Genomic DNA, 13161 nt, shown 5'->3' on the forward strand with positions numbered 1-13161 from the left:
TATGTGGTCAAACTCAGAAACAACTGACATTCAGAAAATACATGAAAATAGCTGACTTAAAACTTTGATCCAATATACTGCTAAGCATAAAGCTATCATTAACTGTTAGAAATAGAAGTTCATAGCAAGAATTTATGCTGTATGACTTGTGCACACTTGGATTGCTGTCACATATGACATGGTGGCTTAAATATAAATATATAACATTTGATAGTTTTTGCTTTCTCCATTTGCTTTTAGGATGGATGATGCTGAGGCCTGTTTCATTCTGAGTAGCCGGTGCGAGGTGGACAGGACAGCAGCGGTAAGTTCTTTAGAAATACTTCGAAGAATCATGTGTATGCTCTTCACCGTTATTACTATTATGGAGCTCTGTGCAGGAGTAGATGTCCACTCTTCTGGGTCTGACATAAGGATGAGAGGGACGGGGGGCTTATTCTTGTGGGGACCTTATTCTTTGTAAACTGCTATTTGTGTTATTGCAGCAGACTGAAGTCCCAATTAGGGAGCAGGACCTCATGCACAAACATGGAACAAAAAGGATCCCCTCCCCCAAAGATATTAGAGTCTAAGAAAACTAGGGATAAATGTTATAATTCTCCAATTTACACATACATGTTACATATACAGGGTGAAATCTTGGCAGTAGATTTCAATGGAGACAGGATTGCACTTATTTATAAACACAGGATTTAATAGTACATCTCACATACAATTTTATGTAAATTACTGTTTTCTCAGTAAGCAAAGTTGTACAAACAAGAGTTAAGGTCAGATTTATTCAAGAAAATTAGAGAGTTTAAAAATCTTGCTATGTAAACATAAAACGTATTTTTCGTGCAGTGCAAAATACATTGCTGTGATTTTTTAAAATTTTTATGTTAAAGGGATAATATAAAGTGCAAGAAATATGAAATATACTGATTCTTTATAATTATATAGGCAAAAAAAATCAATAAATTTTTATTCACCAGAGTAGCTTCAAGTCGTACAGAATATCTTATTGAAGTCAATGGGACTGTTTGCAATGTTTGGGCTAGAAAACCAATTCTAAGAGTAGCAAAGAGTCTTCTGGCACCTTACAGACTAACAGACGTATTGGAGCATGAGCTTTTGTGGGTGAATACCCACTTAGTCAGATGCATGTATTCACTCATGAAAGCTCATGCTCCAACACATCTGTTAGTCTATAAGGTGCCACAGGACTCTTTGCTGCTTTTACAAATCCAGACTAACATGGCTACCCCTCTGAAACACTTCTAAGAGTTATATTCATCCAGTCAGGAAACAGACATATCAGATTACTTATGCTTCCACTCAAAAATCAGATACTCACTGTGAACTGCTTCCAAACAGCTACAGACTAAAAATTATGTATATAAATTATCAGGTGATTAATTTTTAATAACTATTGAATTTGACAAAATGTGGTCAATTCACAAGTAAAAGAGGCTGGATTCTTTGAATAAATCATTCATTATGATTTGTCTGGTAACAATTGTTAATAATGGGAAGTATACATCCACAAAGGGAGATCACTGATAATTTAAACAGATCCAGATTCCCACAAATCTATGATAAAATTAAAAACATTTCCATAAGAGCTAGAGTGCACTGGAGTAGCATCCTGCCCTGTTGCTTTGAAAGACCCACTTGAAAACTCCACTAACAGAAGTAAGTTTTATGATCACATCTTACTACCTTCCCACACACCTCCATCCTAAAGTACAATACAGTTAGGAGTTTTTGCTCAAGAGGGTCTCAGGCTGCAGAGGATGGTTCACTTAGGTTTGAGCATTTGTGGAGTTAAATTAGGAATCTTACATATTAACAAAGGAAGTCAAGCCAGTTTTTGTAATTTGCTAGTGCACATGGTTATAATTTTCAGTAAATTCAATTAAACTTTTCCCCTCCTTTTTAACAAAATCATTTTTATATACAGATGTATAAACAAAGAAACATGCCTAGATAAACTAAGTGTTAGATGTAAAAATCTAAGAAATTTAGCTAGACTTGACCCAGATTGTAATATTGTATAATCTACCTCTCAGGCTACTGATCTCATTCTAGGCAATAAAAAGTGGTGATGAATTTTCCAAGTGTTCTCATGTTTAACACAGAAACCTTTAAGGTTTTGCATAAAGCTATAGAGTATATTCAATAAATAAATAAGTCTCTAATCCAATCATCATAACCATTATCTCAGCCTTCCAATCCCAGTTACTCCTCACCTTAAACATGTCACTTTTCAGGCAATGTTATCAGGGACAGAGCAGCAGCACCAGGGAAGGAAAGATAAAGGAACCAATAAAACTGTAGGTCAGAAGAAGAAAAGATGATCCCCTGGAATGGAATATATGCTCCCTTAGCAGCAGATTTTAGTGGGGCAATTGTTCATTTGTACTAAGACACCTTAGAAGGTGTTTGAATATGCTTAAAAAGTTATGTTAATTCAAAGGAAAGCAAAGGGCCAGATGCTCAGCTGGTATAAATGGACATGACTGAATTGACATCAGTGAAAAATATGAGCATCTGCACTTAGGCGCCTACCAAGACATTCCCAAAACTGATGTCATCATCTAACATTTGATACCTCCAAAAAGGGCCTTCATAATACGTTACAAAATCTTGAGAACACAGCAGCAAAAGGTACTGGAAGGTCAATCAAATAGTATGCTTCAACTAGAGCAGGTACTCAGAATTTGCCATGCTGCAGTGATTGAGATATTGTGGCATCTCCTCTTCTAAGTCCACGCAGATGCTATTGTTACTACAAGCACTTGGGTAAATTCATACTTGTTGAATTGTTAATGGTACCTTCAACTGATAGCAATCCAAAACCTACTAGTAACCAAAACAACCTAAATTTAACCACCTGATCCAGAATAATAACTTTGCAAATAGAGGGTTTGATTCACCCCTGCTTGTGCAGGAGGTTGCAACTTGCACCTTTCTGCAATGGTATGGGCAGCTACACTACAGGAGATATTCACCCCGATGAAGGAAAAGCAGTGTAAATGTTATCTTCCCCAACATTTCTACCAGGAAAGGACAGCTTTAGACTATATTCAGAACTCCATAGGAGGCTGTCTAGGGGAACATGCTGGGCATGTAGTCCTTTATCCATTCCAGCCAGCACTGGCCACTTTGGGGCTGCAGAGGCATCCTGGAGTGCTGGAACCCCTCCAAGTAGACTTTCTACTACAGTCTCCATTCTGTGCTTACAGTACTAGCTATGCCACTCTCAGAAGAGATGCTGACAACACAGATTTACAAATATATTCAGAGCAGCCAGCATTCAAAAAGACAAATACTATTGAAGAAATGTTCCTCTTACCTTTTGCTATCAGGGATCTGAATGCCTTGTTGGAATATGGGCTGGGTCACTGCTAACACTGGTGGCTAATGGCAATGTAGTGTCTCCCTTCACACTGATAAAGGGGAATCAGTTGTGCTCCCCTTTCCTGTTACCTTGATTTTTTTACATATTGCTATAAAGACTTTTTTCTCCCTATAACCAGTGCCTAAGGGGAAGGGCCTTGTCGTGGCGGCACTGCTTATACTAACGCTTCCCCATTTTGGTGGTAGAGTACTCACTATGTGTATTGCTTAGTCCTGCACTCAGATAGCTCTTCAATAGAATTGCCCTGCTCTTGAGTTCAATTCCTGCCCTTAAACTGGGCTGTTCTACTCAGTAACTATGACTCTGTCCCAATGGCAGTCTTGCCTTTATTCTTCCCACCCCATCAGAGAAAGTTTTCTTGACCAATGCTCACTTATGAAGGGCAGCATTTTTCTTCCATTGTAGACTGTGGGCCCGATTCTATACTGACCTGCAACTTTTGTAGATATTTGTGACTGCAAATTGTGATCACCATTCTGATCTGGTAGCAGTTTTGCATGGGTGTAAATGTCTATATGAAGGGCATGGCCCACAGAGTCTCTCTCTCTCTTTTCTCCTCAAATACACTAAGATTTAGTTTTTCCACTCCCAACCCCTCCATGCACACTTCTTTGCCCTTCCTACCTTTATGGAAACCAGAACAACTTTGGTTGAAGGATGGACAAGAGGGAGGGTGAGGGATAAAACATGCAGAGGGGATATGAGAACAGAAATTAGGCAGCTGAATCTCAGCTATCAAAATGGAATTTAAAACTCAAAAAAGGATATATTTTATGGTTGAATTTGAGAAAGCTTGAACCTACCAAAGCCAGTTCCCTGTTTCATCATCAATAAGTTCACGGTTTAAGAATGGCTAAGCTGGTTTGGTTTCAGAGTGCACCTTGACACTTTATCTTATAGACAAAACTGATTTTAAACTGCAACACTTGAGTAGGGCACTGGACTGATAGAAATGCCATAGCTTAGCTACTCTTATGCCTCTAATTTTCCACCTGCACAATAGTCAAAGATCCATTCAAGAGCATACAAATATTTTAAGTATAGAAACTGGACATCTCTACAAAACGTAAGTGCCCATTTCAGCCACCTGACCAAAATGCACATCATAACTCAGACCAAAGTGGTTCCTCTCCCCTCAGCTCAATGCTTGTGTTGGCTCTGACTAGTCAGTGATTCTACTCATTTGTTATGACTGTTGTTGGCTGGCAAGAGGCTGCCATTGCCTGCTACTTCAATAGGTCCATGGATTGCAGACTCAGGATTTGTGTTGGGCCTGATCCATGGAGAGTTTAGGAGGGGAGCAGCAAGATAACAGGTGACTTCAATGGGGCCACAAGCCATTTTTCTTACTCCCTAGCAGAAGTGGGAGCTTCCTATCATGCGGGCAGGCATTTCTCAACTTTCCAGACCTCCTTTTAGTTATCGTCTCTCTTCTCTGGTAAAGAATGCTCTTTGTTCAGGCCAAGAAGTGACATGGAGAAGAGCACCTTTTGGAGTCTAACTCTTTTCCCTGTGGCAGCAGATTGCCCTCTGTGACAATTACTAAACAGACTCTTCAGGTTTCTGACAGTCACTGAATTGTTAACTCATTATGTTAGATACCACGACTATAACAGATGTCAGGTAAAAACAAATTATAAACAATTTTGTTCTGAACAACTGTAAAATTGAGATTTTTCTGTATTTATTTTTTAAATTGTACAAATCTTTTCTACAGTCAAGTATTAGTACAAAAAATATGTGGCTATACAAAGCATGTAGAAGTTCACAGATGAGATTGCAAGAGTCCAGGTTGGTGTAATTTACACCCTCTTTTAACTCCCTCAGTAGGTACATTAAACCACCTTAGATTTATACTCACTAACCAGACAATATCTCCTTACACAACACTTGTGACTTTGATATACTGCGTATTAGTAGGTATCACTCATTTATTTAAAAATAGATGCGCAGCAAATGCAGTAACAGGAGGGTTTAAAAGGCACTAACAAGAGGGTTTAAAAATGTGTTAGTTAAAGCAGGCTCCTTGGGGCATATACTACCCCAGCTTAGCCCCCTTTAGACTCTACCTAAGTTGCATTTGGATTTTCCCCATGTTGGTAACAAATTGAATGACACAAATCATATGTGTGTAACAAGAACAAGAGCAATGTGTGCCATGAGGGCAGGTTGAGTTAATGCATTTGCACAGAGGTGATCTTATAATGAATACTTGAATGTATTGCACAAGTAAGTTTATAAATATTTTTCAAGGTGAACCTCTGTACTGTCATTAGAGCATCATTTCATTAATGAGACAAAACAGTGAGAGCATGGAAAGTCACCTACTATAGGAAAAGGAATGAATTGAGCCTGCTAGATGTCTTTGCAAACTAAAAGAATGCTTACAGCGTAGTGCTTAGCTGAGGTGGAACTTCCGTGACCACATTAAAGCTAGACTTTAAAGGGAGCTCCACAAACAATTTCTTGAAGCTCAGTCTTCCTTACATCTTATTGAGAGTTAACGCAACACAAACACAATTTATGAACAAATCTGCCTCACCTCCCTGAAAATGTCTGTCATGTTATTCTAGTACTTCACAGAAAGCATATGTGGTACTGCCTCAATTGACATTACAGTGCAGTGGTCTGAAGATATCAATTACACACTATTTCAGGCAGAGATTTTCCCTTGTGATCCAGTCTGAAAGCTTTTCTTACTGATGACATTGCAAATGTAATAACTCATTCTTTTCATTCTCTAATAGCACCAATTTTATAACCAATTTCATAAATAGGCATGGCCACAGAATTGGCCACAGAATTGGTTCCTCTGCTCTGCTCTCAGTTATTTTTTGTTCAGAAATAAATGAAAATTGATATGTTTTTCTAAGGCTAAATGTGTTGAATTTAACAATAGTTCATGAAATTGAATATATGAATCTATTAATACTTATTTTATGATGTGCAATAATGAAAGAGTTCTTGCTGAGAGCAATTCATTCTTAAAAAATGTAAAATATAATACAGTCTTGGAAATTTACTGGCATTCTTGGTCTATAATTAAACTCTACCATTATATCTACACATTTTTATAATTTCTCAAAAAAGTGACAAATTAGGTCTGTTGTGGCTCATAAACCTTGGGATTTAACATGGTTAACTCCAAACCTTTTTATCTCATTCAAATGCTGGGACTCAATAAAATGGTATGGTTTCAGAAACAGGAGTATTATGAAGTGCTTGATCATTCAGTTAAATTAAATGATTTTCACACACTAATTATGTTGCTAAAACAGAGTTGTTTCACACAAACCAAACCAAAAACCCAACCCCACCACATTTCTTAGTTTTCTATGATGTAGAACTGACAGGAAACTGTGTTTCAATACGTACATCTTTGATAAAAAATGAGTTAAATTTGATTTTTTTTCAGAGATTACTGGAAACTGACCCCCAATAAGAAATAGGATTTCATTATTTCCTGGGTAATGGGGGATTTTTACCTTTGGGTATATTTTCCAAAATTGTAAGCAGCAACATTAAGCTTGGGTGTGCGTGAAAAGAATAATCTACCTATTTCCAGGTTAAATCAAAAATGCAGAATTACCATCAAGTGCTACTAGGATCTCTGGATGTATTTAAAATCTAGGGCCTTATATTAAATAACTTTTTAAAATCATTAGTATCATATTCCTTACAATGGCACTTCAGGACATTTTATTTGTATACACTTCTCCTTTGAGTTAAGTATGATGCAGTAAGTATAATGGAAGGACACAGATATAAAAGAACAAAGAACAATATTCATCAAGTAAAAGTAGCCAGTCAACAACTTGTGGTTGCAAGGGAGAACTTGTGTAAGTGACTGCGGACTGTCTTGCTTTGCAATGCAAGAGGAAGGAGAACATGGGGGAGTAAGACTGCTTCCTGCTTCCCTTCCCACTCTGTACAAGCAACATGGAATAGCTTCTATAGGGCTTAGTTAAGGGAGGAGAAATTGGCATGGAGGCAGCATGCCCTCTTCCATGCCCTTCAAAACTCCAGTCCACAGGCAGAGTCTCACCTCTGTATAAGGAAACAGATGAGCATGGACTTTTACTTACATTATAAAGGACCATTAACATTTAGCATAAATATGGACTTTTAAAAAAAATTCCATGTTTATAAGTGATCTATTTATTTTTCCGGTGCTTGTCATCTTCAGTCATGGCTTTTTCTTCCACATGCTACAATGATGGTGGCCACATAAATGATTACATAGATTAGATTTCTGTACAAATCTAAATGGCAACCTGGCAGTGTACACGACCCCATCATACAGTATAGCACTAGAAAATAAATAAATGTATATAATCAGCAAGTGTTATATCATTTGAAAGTGACTTATCTGAAATGGAGCCATCAGATAGCTCAGCAGCTAGGAGGGCTTTTTTTACGTTTGATTTAACAAAAGGATTACTTGAATTCCATTGTCATCACATTGTATTTCCTATTTTATTCTAGGATCATCAAACCATTTTAAGAGCCTGGGCAGTTAAAGACTTTGCTCCAAAATGTCCTTTATATGTACAAATATTAAAACCCGAAAATAAATTCCACATCAAGTTTGCAGGTAAGCTTCAGATTTCAGTGACTTAAAGAGTTTGTTTGTATTCTCTGGAAGCTTGTTTTGTCTGTAAACGTTGTACAACATTATATAACTTGCTCCTACCCAAAGTCATTCCAAACAGAAATCTGCTTCCCCCTTGCTGCCATGTATGGAGATGTAGCCCTTTGCTCAACATCAACATGCTGTACTGGTAACACTGAAGCCGTTAGAAGGGTTGGTCTGTACCCTCTCCATATGTAAAGGAAACATGTAAATACAAAGCCTCAGGCTCAGACACATAACAGAATAGTATTGGTTATATTTTATATTAAGGCTCCATTCGTAAATATTTAATAAAAAATTAATAAATGATTAATATATGTTTTTAACAAACGATTAATCTATTGTAAGCTTCCTTATAGCCATGGCTCCTAACCATTTATAACACCTTCTATAGATGTACTTATAAATAGGGCCATCTGAAAAAAAGTTTCCCAGAAAATTTTTAGACTACAAAAAATTGGATATTCCCATGGGATTTTTCTAAATAGAGGTGTAATTTCATTTACTTTGAAAATAATACATTGACATTAAATTGTTTCAAAATGTTGAAATGAAGGAATTTGTTTTATTCTGAAATGATTCTAACAATTTTTTCATTTTGAATTTTCCATTCAAAAAATTGAAAAATTCTGTCAAAACTGACAATGAGAACAAAGCCTAATGTGGCCAAATGATAGTGTTCTGCACTGATAGAACATCTTATCTTTCAGGTGATGTTGCACCTCACAAGTCTCTTTGAGCAAACTGAGAAATGCCATTAATGTCCCCTGAAGAGAGTCCTGTTCAAGCTTCTTTGGCCAGAAACATTGTAGACGAGACATATTAAATATAAAATTCATCAAGGTGCATATTAATATGCGGTCTATAGTGTCCTATTATTAATCTGAAGCATTAATAAAAACACCTTGAGAAAACTAGGGTGCTGCTCTTTTTCTGAATGAGAGACAAAAAAGTGCTATTTTTTCCAGTTCATATATGTACTTCCTGTAGTCTTCACAACTTTCACTCTGCTTAGGGTGACCAGATAGCAACTGTGAAAAAACAGGACAGGAGAGGGGGAGGGGAAAGAGGGTAATAGGCTCCGATATAAGAAAAAGTCCCAAAAATGGGACATCTGGTCACCCTAACTCTGATGAATGCAGCTTACCCAACTTCATGTTAATTGTGTCCCATTTAACTGCTTTAAGGAAATACCACAGTTTCCTTAAACGTATGTATGTGTACGTATATTCACCGCTACCTCGATATAACGCCACCCGATACAACACAAATTTGAATATAACGCGGTAAAGCAGTGCTCCGGGGGGGTGGGGGCAGGGCTGCGCACTCCGGTGGATCAAAGCAAGTTCAATATAACATGGTTTCACCTATAACACAGGAAGATTTTTTGGGCTCCCAAGGACAGCATGATATCGAGAGAGAGAGAGAGAGAGAGAGCAAACAAAACCATTACAGAGGATATATATATATATAATCATTGTAAACTGCTTCTCTAGCAGTATATATAGATGCCTTTATCATGTTGAAAGTTCCCTTATGGTGCAGGAAAAAACACTTGCCTATGTTGCAAAACTTTGTGTGTAAATTTAAAGCAAAAATAAAGCTCTCCCTTCCCTCTCCATGGTGACATGAAAGTTTAATTTCCTTTAAGAAAATATCAGTATTTTGAGATCTGAAAAGACTGCTGTTTCATGCAAAATGCACAAAAGCGCTATGGGAGAAAATTATTCTATTTCATCATTCTAGAAATCTGATGAAAAAACAAATTTCACCAAATACACAACTCTAGATGCAGAAAAAAAAACCAATAAAAAACTATTTAAGGGCACTAGTTAAAGTTCTATTAACAAAAAAAGTTCCTGAATTTTGCTCTATACTGGAAAGAAGGGAAAGTCATAAACAACACTCCAAGGCCATAAAATATATAAGATTAAGCTATAACTATGAGACTATAACACAGGTAATAAGGCTTACTCATGATGACAAGAAAACAATGAGATTATCATCTGTTCTTTTTTTATATTGTAACTTCAGTTGGGTAACTTGTTTCTGATGGTATTTCCTCTAGGATATGTCTGCTTTTCCATATGTGCTGTGTACATGGCAACTTATGACTAATGACTCAAAAGGGTGAGCTTGCAGAACAGACACTTCAGAGACTCCACAACTCCTATTTAGGCTAAATCCCATACTGATAATTTGGGCCATACAATCATCTTAGAACCCAAATGCCTGTTGTGCTGCTAGTGTCTGAACTTAAAATGACATGCAATAAGTTATATTTTGTAGGCCCTGCACTAGGCAGAAGGAGCAAATCTTTTCTGAACCACTTAAGCCTCTCTCTAATATTTACCATACAGAAAGCAGTGCTATATAATTTTAAATTTATGCAGTGCCTTTTATCTCAGGAACATTTATGAATTATGCACTTATCCATTGACAACACATGCCCATCTCTTGTGTGAAACACAGCAACTCTAATTCCACATAGCCACATTGCATGACAGTTTAGAAATACAGGATACAGTGTCATTCTATCGGAGAATTTAAGTTCAGTAGTGTAATCACAACATAATTATATTACTTTGAATGTGGCCAGGTCACCAACCTGACATCACCACCCACAACCATGGGATCATTATTTACAACAAATGGTCAGACCCTTGGCTTTATGTCTCATTCCAGTGACAACTACTTCAGCAATAAAGTGCCCTGGAACAGCTTCCTGGGTCAGCGTGATTCAAAGAAGTGCAGCAGCAATGGAATCAGCAGAAACTGCCTTTGGCTCCTACATATACCTTAGTGGCCTCTACTCTCTAATGCAGACCAATCCTACTTAGCTCTGAGAGATGAGTAGGAGTGGGTATGGCTATAGGGCCACAAGCAGTTCTAATGAACTTCTCTAGAAAAAAAACAAAACTATCCTTCTGAACATACTCAACTTTTTTGCTACACACTTTTCTAATCTTGATATAGGGCAGTTCCAATATTACCTTATTGCAAAAACCTTCTTTCAAATTTGATCTGGCCTGATATTGTACCATATTTCTTCCTTTAAATGATGACTCCTTTCTTTTGGAAGTTTACTGAACCAATATTATGCAATTTTGCTGTGCCTGAAATCTTCAGTAACGATTTTACATATGAGCATAGAATACATGACTTACATAAATCAGTTTCTGACCTTTAGGAAAGAAAACAAAGTACTATATAAAATACTTCATACCGAGGATTAGTTATTGCTTCAATTTTTTTGCAAACTCCAAAAATACTGAAAAATCACTCTCCATTATTGCTTAGATTATTAATTATTGATGGCAAAAGAAGGAGAATACTACTCCATATTTTGGCTTCAAAGGAGACCTACCCAGTATAAGGGTCTGCCCACTCATATGAATTTGTAGGGCCCTATACTTATAATGAATCTAACAGCTGCATATGTAACAGAGTTTTTAGCATCCATGGGCAGGCAAAATATGTAGATGCAGTAATTGAAAGGTTTTCTATTTCATTGCTCTTGACCCTTTATGTATCCTCTTCTGAAATACTGTTTGTTAATTTCCCAAGTGAATCCCTGCCCCTCCTGCAGTAATAATAAACTAGAAGATCCATTTTTCTTTCTCCCTCAGACATAGACTGTGCTATACCAGGCCACTACCTTTAATGCACCCAATTGATCCTGCATTTAAGTTCAAATCTGAAAAGAAAGTGAGATGTATCCATGACAGAAAAGCATCAATACCTCTGTCTCAGGGGTGCAGTAAATTGAACGTTTCTGCTTTTGTGTTTAACTTGCATCCACTTTTTTAGTAGTGCATGAATCTCCTTTACCTATTAAGAATTTTATAATCACCATTCCAATTACCAGAGATACAGCCTAACGAAGCATTTTATCATTCTCTATACAAAATGCAATGTTGAATTACCTTGGATTGGCCAAGTCTTATGTTAAAGCTGCAGTGGCTTATTGGGAAGGAACAGAATCCAAGCTCACTGAAATTGATATGGAGTGCATGTGATGATTAATCTATCAAATATAATATAAAAATGAGCAGCTGAAGCTCTGTAGCAGGAAGGCAATTATTCACTTTGTGAATGGATGCTTGACTGCAGGTCTGGTGTGGGTAACTTTCACTTGCAAAACTTACAAAAGTTTCCTCAGAAGTTGTGCTAGACCAGGGGTCTCAAACTCAAATGACCATGAGGGCCACATGAGGACTAGTACATTGGCCTGAGGGCCGCATTACTGACACCTCCCCCGTACCACCCTCGGCCCGCCCACCTCTTCCACCCCTTCCTTGCCCCTGTTGTAACCCCTTCCCTGAAATCCCCATCTCAACTCCGCCTCCTCTCTATCCCCAAGGGGTGCAGGAGGGGTGTAGCAGGGGCTCAGGGCAGGGAGTTGGGGTGTAGGGTACAGAAGGGATGAGGGGTGTGGCAGAGGTCAGGGCTGGATTTTGGGGTGCAGAAGGGGTGTGGCGGGGGGTCAGAACAGGGGGATGGAGTGCAGGAGGGGTGTGGCAGGTGGTTCAGGGCAGGTGGCTCAGGGAAGGGGGTTGGGTTCAGGAGGGGTGCGAGGTGCAACAGGGGGCTCAGGGCAGGGGGACAAGGTGTGGCAGGGGGCTCAGGGAAGTGGATTGGGATGCAGGACGGGTGTAGCAGGAGGTCAGGGTTCAGGGTGCGACAAGGGGCTCAGGGCAGAAGTTCGGGGGTGGGGTCTAGACTGCAGCAGGGGTTCAGGGGGTGGGGTCTAGCCTGACGCGCACTGGGGGCAGGGCAGGCTCCCTGTCTGCCTGCCCTGCCCCTATGCTGCTCCGGGAAGCAGCTGAAATGTGAGGGAGCAGGGGCACAGGGGTGTGTGTGTTGCTGTTGCTTCAGGCACAGCCCCCAGTATCTACCATTGGCCGGGAATGGGGAACTGTGGCAAATGGGAGGTGCTGGGGGCTGTGCCTGAAGCAACATCAACACACACACCACCTGTGCCTCTTGTTCCCCAGGTTCCATCCACTTCCCGGAGCAGCGCGGGGGCAGGGCAGGCAGGGAGGGAGCCTGTCCTGCCCCTGGTGTGCGTCGGGCCGGAGTCGCTCTAGGTAAATGCTGGGGGAGAGCGGGCGGGGGGGGGGGC

General features: G+C 39.0%; 1 protein-coding gene across 4 annotated transcripts in view; it reads left to right on the plus strand.

Annotated features, from left to right (window-relative positions):
* The window catches only part of KCNT2 (potassium sodium-activated channel subfamily T member 2), a 289822-nt gene that overhangs the window by 148574 nt on the left and 128087 nt on the right, over positions 1–13161 (plus strand). For all 4 annotated transcript variants that reach the window (XM_075067853.1, XM_075067855.1, XM_075067854.1 and 1 more), the window contains exons 13-14: positions 241–304; positions 7889–7997. In XM_075067853.1, coding sequence (XP_074923954.1) covers positions 241–304; positions 7889–7997 — 173 coding nt within the window. The remainder of the gene's footprint in view (positions 1–240; positions 305–7888; positions 7998–13161) is intronic.

Source organism: Chelonoidis abingdonii, chromosome 7 (assembly GCF_003597395.2).
Source record: "Chelonoidis abingdonii isolate Lonesome George chromosome 7, CheloAbing_2.0, whole genome shotgun sequence".
Lineage (NCBI taxonomy): Eukaryota > Metazoa > Chordata > Testudines > Testudinidae > Chelonoidis > Chelonoidis abingdonii.